The sequence below is a fragment of the Macrosteles quadrilineatus genome, unplaced genomic scaffold (genome assembly GCF_028750875.1).
Source record: "Macrosteles quadrilineatus isolate MER2022 unplaced genomic scaffold, UCM_ALF_1.0 Scaffold_2__2_contigs__length_208266976, whole genome shotgun sequence".
Lineage (NCBI taxonomy): Eukaryota > Metazoa > Arthropoda > Insecta > Hemiptera > Cicadellidae > Macrosteles > Macrosteles quadrilineatus.
In genome coordinates, this window is record NW_026542595.1 from 56,173,256 (window position 1) to 56,183,141 (window position 9,886).

Here is a 9,886-nt window from a genome sequence, read left to right on the forward strand (position 1 = left end):
AAGGACATTAATGCTTTACCAACAGACATACACACACAATAGCAGAATTGAATTAGGGGATTTGCTACGCTTTAACCAAAGTAAATTACAAACAAAATAATTATTTGAAAGTTTTGATAGTGTCATCAAATGTTAAATGATAATCGTTTTTAGGCCTAATCAAACTGTAAAATTTGTGTAAATCCGTTGGCAAATATATAAATAAGTAAATAAATACACAGTCCACAAAAAAATTATTCGTTAACAACGCCAAGCTTTAAAAATTCATGATGGTTTGCTAAAAAATCTTTCAATAATGTTTTATCATTTCATAGCATAAACTAACATTTTGGTTCTAGACAGAAAACGCAAAAATTATACAGTAGGACATCAATTAAATTTAATAAGAAATAAGGTGCAGCACTAACGATAACTATAGTTGTAAATAGTGATGTGTTTCTACATAAAAATGATTCTTACTGCTACCACCGGTTCTAAGGAAAAGTAGCTGTACCATAAACCAACGTTTACATTTAAGAAAATAACTATAGTACTTACAACCAATTCAAACTGCCCTTCTAATCAAACTGTTTTATATAGGTGTTAATCCGTTAGCAAATATATAAATAAATAAATACACAGGCCACAAAACATGTAACATGTAACGTCAACAACGTAGCTTAAAGCTTTAAAACTCACTATGGTTTGCTAAAAAAAAACTTTCTCTTGGATGTGGTGCAGTACCGAAGTTATTAATCTCCCTTGGTTTTAAATTTCTTTTAAGTTTTAAAGAATCAAAGTTTTTTCCAATTAATAGCATTATTTGTAAGCAACTTTCAATGTTAACATATTAATGACAGTTTGAAGAAACCACCTTTATCCAAACAAAGGTTTCTTATGTAAAAGATTACGTACCGGTAATCTCTCTCTAAACGATAATTGGTACATATATCTAGCAAACATTCGGAGGAAATGTGACAAAAAACGCACAAATCTGGGGTTTTGGACGTTTGTAGTTTTACTTCCTAAGTAGGAAAAGTACCGATATCGTTGTCGAAATGTAAGTAGTAAAAACCAAAAGTGACACATTGGAAAAGCGAATTTAGCTACATCTGTAAGTTAAACCTCTGTTACGATCACAGCAAAATCAGAAAGATCTACCAAGATCGCAGCAACATCCACGATCACCCAGCCACCCACTGCAGTTGTGATTTTTTACTTTGCACTTTACACAACTGTCCTTGAAGCGCCGTCAATGAGTGGAAACCTTTTTTGTAAGGCACAACGTTTTTTATCTCACTTGGTTTGGATGTGCTAACAAAACTTGATCAGAAATGGTTGCGGTATTTGTAAACAACTTTTACTGTAAACATATCAGCGACAGCTAGAAGTGATAACTAATCCAAACAGCTGATCGTTATTTAATCAAATGTAATAGTAAACATTAGGAGAAAATTTGACAAAAATCGAACAAAATTGGGTTTTTGATAACACATTATTTTGTTTTCAAAGAAGCGAGGCCAGGTTTTTATAGCCAATGACAATCTCACCAATTCAGTAAATACAGACAAATGTTTAGAACCTTGATCGGTACTCTAGTTTTTTTAAAATGACATTTTGAAGTTACAGACGCAACCACAGAATGGACAAACAGACAAACAGACATACAGACAGAAATATAGATAAGACTCGTTTCGGCTTTCTTAGTCCTCCGAGTTTTATTTGTCGCTGCAGCGACACACAACACACTTTGTGTCAGTGTTTTGTGTCGCTGCAGCGACTCACAAACACTGTTTACGGCGAAGGCTCTATGACTGACAAAATCGGATTGAACTGGATCGAGTTAGGTACCGGTATCGTTTTATTTGACAGATTCAGAGCTTTCTCCGGAGGTCTGTCTCTAAGCGCTATTCATTTTAGTTCCGAAAATATTGTAGCAGACAGCTGACGTGCGTATTTGTAAACAGCTTGGTTAACCTCGGACCGATGACTGATGTGTTTTATTAAGTTTATCATTGTTTTTAGTGTTAAAAATCAAAAGTAGTGATATACGTGGTGCATTGTAAGAAGATTTAAGTGATTTTGAAGGGCTGGTTGATGATCCTGAAGAAGTAGGTAGTGATATTGATGTAAATTATCAGCCAGATTCCTAGCTATGGTTAGGCTATGTATTCTTAGCTAAACGCTATGTACTGAAATCTGTTTTTTGCCCATAACTTATTTATTTGCAAATCTACTTCCTTATATTATTATATAGGCCTATTTGTAATCCTCATAAAATTTAGAACAAAGTGGTTATTTTCAAATATTTATAGGCCTATAATTTATACAATTTCATTGAGCGCAAACTTATTTTTTTTTTTTGAAAATTTTCCAAAATATTTTTTTTTTACCTAAAAAAATTTTTTGAAACAAATGTTCCTTATGTTCTATGTATAATATTGAAGCCCATGATTTTCCAAACAAAATGGTATATAGAACAGTATAATTAACATTGTTTTCAAGCTTCTCAGATCTGTTTTAATAAAACCTTGCAAATGAGCAAAAAATAGGCAGACATTAAGGCCAAAACAAGTGACACTCGCAGGGTTAAGCTATGAAACGTCAAAATAACCAAAAACTGCATGATTCTAAGCAATGTACAGACAAAACTGTAATTTTATTTATATAGATACTTCTAGGGCCTATGGATTTAGCAGAAAAAAAACACAATGTATTAGTGCCAACAAACTTCGTGGTTACCAAACTAATGTAAGGCTTAGACCTACCAATGTAACTAAAATTGTACTTGATTTGCATGGTAGGTTTATTCCTAAGTGAAAATACTGAAGTGTTGGGGCACTTCCTAGCCTAAATTCTGAGTTTAAGTTTATTCATATCTCAGAATTATTCAAAGAATAATAATGGCACAAATAAAAATAATTAAACATGGGATTGTTTAGATTGTTGACTATCAATAACCAGAACTAGCTGATATTATTAATTTGGTGCTTCAGTAAAACCTAGCCTAACTTTTAATAGCCCACAATATTTGATGTATTTTGAAGTATTATAAGGCTCCATTGGTTCTATTAACTCTAATGCTTCTTTTCTTAATAGATAAATGTCTTAACAATTTCAGTGTATGACTTAAAAAACCTTAAAATAGAATCGAGACCAATCATATAAAAAAAACAAGAGGGTTATGTTTCAAACCGAAACTGGTGGAGAATCCATTGCTTAGTGATACTGTAAATTATAAAAATTATTTTTATTGTTATTTAAATTGACTTCCAACTTACCAGTATTCGTTTGAAAAGAGAGTTTTCCTTTGGGGGTAAAGGATTACTAGAAGGCATTTTAATTAGGTAATTTACCCAAACACCGGAAAAATCACAAAATAACTCCTTGACACAACCTCGTGGCTATAGCCAAAGATGGAGTCGCGTCACGTGACCTAACGACTGCGCCTGATATCAAGGTCGGGTGTTCTGCAAATCATCAAACTGAAGCGTATGGTAAATTTATTGAACTAGCGGTATATACAGCCCATTCGGTACTATACAAATTTAATATTTTAGATTAGGAGATGGAGATATTTTCACATAATTTTAAAGCATCATCATATAGAACAAGATCCAACATCAAAAAGTATAAAGTATGCTCCAGAATACTGCATAAAATTCTTGACTTGACTGACCGATCCAAAGGGCAAAGATCAAATACTTCACATTATAAGCATTGCAATACAAATAGATTCAAAAATACTTTATAGGCCTAGTTTGTACTTTATTTCAATGACTAGCTGGCTGTACCCGTGCTTTGCAACGGGAAGAGGACACAAAATAGAAACACTTTGATCTTTACATTTGTTGTATAAAAAAGTTGCACATCCACCAACGCTTTTAGAAACAAAATTCGGCTGCACTTTAGTATCAATTGACATAAATTAGAAAAAAATCTATAATGAAGTTTTATATTAAAATCAATAGTACTGCACCCTAAACCTTATAACTTGTTAATGCCATTTAATATCATAGAACCAACTTGTGTAATTGAAACAGCTGACGAAATGGTTTTATTCCTTTTAAATATGATTACTCATAAGGCTAACATGGGAAACTCAAGAGCCACTGGGGCGGAGCCCGAAAGGACTTTTGAGATAAGAATGCGTCTATATGTTAATCGGGAATGTGAGGTATCATCACACCAAATTTCAGCCCAATCCAATCAGTATTTTTCGCGTTTACTTGTCACAAACATACATAGGTACATCCACACATTAAAACTTTCTCATTTATAATATAAGTAGGCATGGTAGAATTATTGCTTGTTATAGTGTGTAAGGGTTCTGGCACGGCCACCTTTTTTTAGGTAGCTGTGGTTCTGGTGATAGCCTTTAAATAATGAAATGTGAACATTCGCTATAAGTACAACAATCCCAAGCTAGGATGATTTTGTACCCAGACGAAGAGCGCGAAGATGCCACCACGCCAAGGAGCCACCGAAACAGCGTGCCAACTAAAAAAGAAGTTTTAGGTGATGGATTGCGTGGTAGCCCCATGTCAGAGTGGCACATACGCGCAAGCGTGCACGACAACCCACCACTAAGTGTGGGGTGGCAGTTTGACATGGTGACAATTTGTCAGGGTGGCGCCTGGACGTGAGATTGCGCCATTGCACGGCCACCTTTAACTACAGGCCGCGGCCTGGTGGAATTGCCAACGTCGCAAGGGGTGTTGTTTAGTGACAGTTGTACCATAAGATAAAATGGCAGACAGGTGACATCAGCTCATTTGATTCGCACTTCATTGATTTAAATTTAAATTTAGGAACATAAATTTATTAAAATATTGAAAATAAAACATGCAGAATAGAAAACCGAATCAATATGAATTAAAAATCTATATCTGTATATTTTTAAGCGGATTAAATATTGTCATAGTCTAGTAACCAATCCTTCGGCGGAGTCAGCTAATGATATTTGTGTACTTTTTAAGAACACAAAGCTTTGTTACTGGGCTATGTAAGCTATTGACTACACTTTAAATGTACAGAAACATATTCATATTGTTTGGGTTTCAATTCTATATGTTTTATTTCCAATTTATTATTACATTTTATGTTCATAAATTTAAACGAATAATTCACGAATTAATGAGCTGCTGTCTGTCACCTATCTGCCATGTTATCTTATGGGACGTCTGGCACTAAACAACGCTACTTGCAACGTTGCAAATCCTACCAGGCCGAGGCCTGGAGTTGACGGTGGCCGTGCAACTAGTCGTCAGATGAGTCGTCAGCGTACTAGACCACCTCTTAAGTTCAATAATATATGATACATTTATAACAATACATTTCAATAATATATAATACACATCCCTTGCTGTGTAATACTGTATAATAAGCTCTTATCAAAGATTCTACTTGATCCAAAGCTGGAGAAGATCTAAAATATAGACAAGGTCTCAAAAATGTTTTTTTATATTTCATTTTATTGCCTTTTCCTCTACAGATTTGGCATCAGCAAGTCCTATTATGTGACGACATGTTGTCTAAATACCCCCGCCGCAGCAAACCTGCAGACTAAGCGAATTTCCATTTGCCTGATTGGATTTACACTAAAATGCCTCCTTAAAAGTATCACATTTATTCCCTATTTAAATAACATTAGTTTAACGAGTACTTAGGTTTGCTGCAACAGGGAGGGTAAAAATCTGTTTTCTTGTAAAATGTAATAGTTTAGTATAAAATTAACACAATTTCCAAATTTGATCAAAATATGTTCATAAACAAGCAAACAACAACAGTTTACTTATTCTCCATAAGAATAACATGGGAATTTTAAATTTACAGATTTTTTTTTTTTTTTAAGTTTCTCCGTAACCATTAGGCGCATATTAACGCTTCAATATACTAAATTATTTGTTTTTAAGCTCTACAAAATGGTTTGGAAAGAAATTGCTAAATTTCAAGTTTTAGGGTAAAAAATGGGAAAACCCAATTTTTACCCCTTAAAACCCCCCATAAACCCCTGTTCCCATAGTTCGATCATGCTGGTTCGTGAATTTGTTCAAATAAACGTAGGCTTACACGTTTTTACCAAATTTCATCAAAATCGGATCATTTTTGCTCGAGTCATCGTGCTAACGTACACATATAAATATATATATATATATATATAATATGAATTCAAACGGATGGTGTTTTTGGTCTCTAGGGACCTCAAAACAAAAATGCAAATCGGTGCCGGGTCCAGGTCTTACCATGAGTACTACGGTAATAGCTTATTCCCTATAGGGGAAATCCTCTAAAAGGGAGTTACTATGGGTTTTAATCGATAAATCAAAAAATACCCCCGCCGCAGCAAACCTGCCGACTAAGCGAATTTCCATTTGTCTGAATTGATTTTAAGTTAAATATATTTTAATAACATTAGGTTTAACGAGCACCTAGGTTTGCTGCTACAAGGAAACTAATAAAGTGTGTTTTTGAGTAAAATATTGATAGCTTAGTACAAAATAAATAAATTTGCCAAGTTTGATCAAAATATATCCATAAACAAGCAAACTACAACATTTGACAATATTCTCCATAAGAATAACAAGGGAATTTTAAATTTACAATTTTTTTAATTTTCTCCGTTACTAATAATTGAACAAAAATTCTTTTATATACTAAATTATTTGTTTTTTTTTTAAGCTCTTTAAAAAGGTCTAAAGAGAAATCGGGAAATTTTGTGTTTTGAGGGTCAAAAGTGAGAAAACCCAATTTTTACCCCATAAAACCCCCCGTAAAGCCCCGTTCCCATGGTTCGATCGTGCTGGTTCATTCACGAATTCTGAATTCTGCTGGCGAACTCATTCAAGTTTATCCCGCTTTACACCTTTAAACCAAATTTCATCAAAATCGGACAAAAATTACTCAAGTTATCGCGTTCACGGACGTATATATATATATATATATATATATACATATATATTCAAATTCAAATAGTTTATTGCCATTAAGTATACATGTCATACAATAGGCCAGGTCAATGGAGATAATATACAATTCAAAGTACAATGTACAGAGTCAAGTGTAAATAGATGAACATGCTATACTAATAAACTAATAATACTGGGTTTTTGTACAAAAGTATTTGAGATGTATTGATAATGATGATAATAATACTGTTTATAGTTAAGCAAACAAGTTGGGTAAGTGCCTATAACAAAATAATTACAAGGCTAAAATTGGCAGAGAGATACAGCTTAAAACTAAATAACAATAAATTTTTAAATAAAGTTCACAGAAATAACATTATTATGAAAGACTATTATATCAAAGTTCATGAAACCATTATTACATACTTTAGAAACAATACCCTACTTAACAATTAGAATTTTACAGAAAATCATCATGTTTGAAAGATAAAAATTCCTCGATAGAGTAGATAACCTTTCTGTTCAAAAAATCGGTCAATACATTTTTCAGTGACTTAATAGGCAAGTTGCGTACATTTTCAGGGAGGGCATTGAAAAGTTTAAGTTGTAAATATTTATAGCTGCGCTGTGTTGAGGCCAGTCTTAATGATGGTAACTCTAAATTATTCCTTAGTCTGGTGTAATGATTGTGAGTTAATGAGCGAGATGAGAATTGTTCAATATTTGTTTTTACAAAAATGATATTCTGCAAAATGTACACACTTGGTAAAGTGAGAATTTTGTATTCAGGAAAAAAGGTCTTACAACTAACTCTACTTTTTATGCCAGCTAGGATACGGATTGCTTTTTTCTGTTTTTTAAAAACGTTAACTGCCCCGCTACTACTGCCCCACAAAATTACCCCATAAACTAAGTGACAATGAAAGAATGCATAATAAACATTAATTAACATACTTAAACTAACATGATTTTTCAACCTCCTGAGCAGAAACAAAGAGTTACTTAACCTTGCAACAACCATTTCAGTATGACTACGCCAAGATAACTTACAGTCTAATATGATTCCTAGCAGTTTAGCATTTGATACTTCAGATACAAGATTTGTCTGTGAAAAAATAATTGAAACAGTTTTGTCATTGTTTACTGAAAATTTATTTGCCTTAAACCAACTATCGGCTGCTATTTTCATCTCCTCAGTTTTAATTTTTACCTCTTGCAAAGATTTGCTTGAGACTATTAAGGAGGTGTCATCTGCATACAGTACTGATTTTGAAGGAAGATTAGATGGAAGATCATTTATTGCAATTAAAAACAAAAAAGGGCCAAGTACAGAACCCTGGGGTACTCCTGCTGTGACTTCTTTCCACTGAGAGGTTTTATTGTTGGCTGATACCATCTGATATCTATTTCCTAAATATGATTTAAATAGATCTAAAGTTTTATCTTTTACACCATAGTAACTTAACTTATCAATCAACAGGCTATGAGAAACACAATCAAATGCTTTACTTAAATCTACTAAAGTTAACTCTAAAAAGGTGTGTGATTCAAAAGCATTCAGAATGTCATCAACAACTGACTTACAAGCATCGATAGTTGATAAACCGGCTCTGAAGCCAAACTGGGAGTTGCTTAGAAAATTATGATTACTAAAAAAGGCACTTATTTGGTTATAAATACAACACTCAATAACCTTAGCAAATACCGGGACAAGCGCAATCGGTCTGTAATTTGATGGACATGAAGTGTCGCCTTTCTTGTGAATAGGCACAACTTTTGTAAGCTTAAGATTATTTGGAAAAACACCATTTTGTAAAACTAAATTGATAATGAATGTCAGAGGAGGAACAAGAGCATACTTGAGTTTTTTTACAATGTTTGTTGTTAAACCATAACAATCCTTGCTGGTGGAGTTTTTCAGATTATTGATGATTAAGTCTATATCTTGTGGAAATACATGCTCCCACATGAAGTTAAGATTTTCAGTATAACATTGCTTTGGATGATTATTAAGTAAATCAAAAGAACTAGGCCTATTTGAGTTGCAGAGTGCATTGTTGTTTGAACCATCAAAATTTGCTACATTGACAAAAAAGTCATTGAAGTTGTCAACATCTATAATAGGGTTGGATTTATTTTTATTAAAACTACCAGATTCAGACTTTATAATATTCCAGGCCTCCTTACTTTTGTTATCACAAGTATTGAGTTTATGGTCATTAAACTTCAGCTTTGCCTCTTTGATTTTGCTTTTGTACATTTTTTTGCACCTAACATAAAACTCTCTATTTCTATTTATATCACCATCTACCATTAATCTGTTGTGAAAAATTGTCAAAAACTCCCTTATCTTTGCAAGTTCAGGTGTAAACCATTTATTTTTATTTTTCTTAGGTCTAGAGTGGATTTTACTGGATTTAATTTTTTTTACAGGACAAAACTCATTGAATTGACAAAGAACTACATTTAAAAAATAATCAAAGGCCTCGTTAACATCATTAATACAAAACAAGTCACTCCAGTCAGTGTTCAATAAACATACATTTAACCTACATAAACTATCATTAGTTACTTTACGAATTTCTATGAGATCATTATTTTGACTAGATCTAGCATTAACAAAGCCATCTATATATATATATACATATATAAAATTTGAACGAATGGTGTTTTTGGCCTCTGGGGACATCAAAATGAAAAAGTAAATCGGTCCCGGGTCTAGGTCTTACCGTGCCACCTACGGTAATAGCATAGATAAAACATACTCCCTTAGTAGATTTCTCATCCTTATGGAACAGCTAAAGACAATTTTATTGTTAGTTCATGTACGGTTTATGTAGAGGTCGTGTTTTGTTTACAATTTGTTTCCCGTTATTTTTAAAACCTCGTTTAACCAAATAATACGATCTAATCATAAACAATAACTTGTCCCCTAGATATATAACCAAACAGTAAAGCACAAATCAAGAAATTAACCCTAAAATAGTGCAAACAAAGTT

General features: G+C 33.0%; 1 protein-coding gene across 1 annotated transcript in view; it reads right to left on the reverse strand.

Moving 5' to 3' along the window:
* Positions 1 to 3,397, reverse strand: part of LOC128986293 (N-alpha-acetyltransferase 15, NatA auxiliary subunit-like) — a 125,579-nt gene extending 122,182 nt beyond the window's left edge. Inside the window, exon 1 of the mRNA XM_054406583.1 lies at positions 3,261 to 3,397. Within this exon, the coding sequence (XP_054262558.1) occupies positions 3,261 to 3,317 (57 nt within the window). The 5' untranslated portion in view covers positions 3,318 to 3,397. The remainder of the gene's footprint in view (positions 1 to 3,260) is intronic.
* Between the last annotated feature and the right edge of the window lie 6,489 nt (positions 3,398 to 9,886).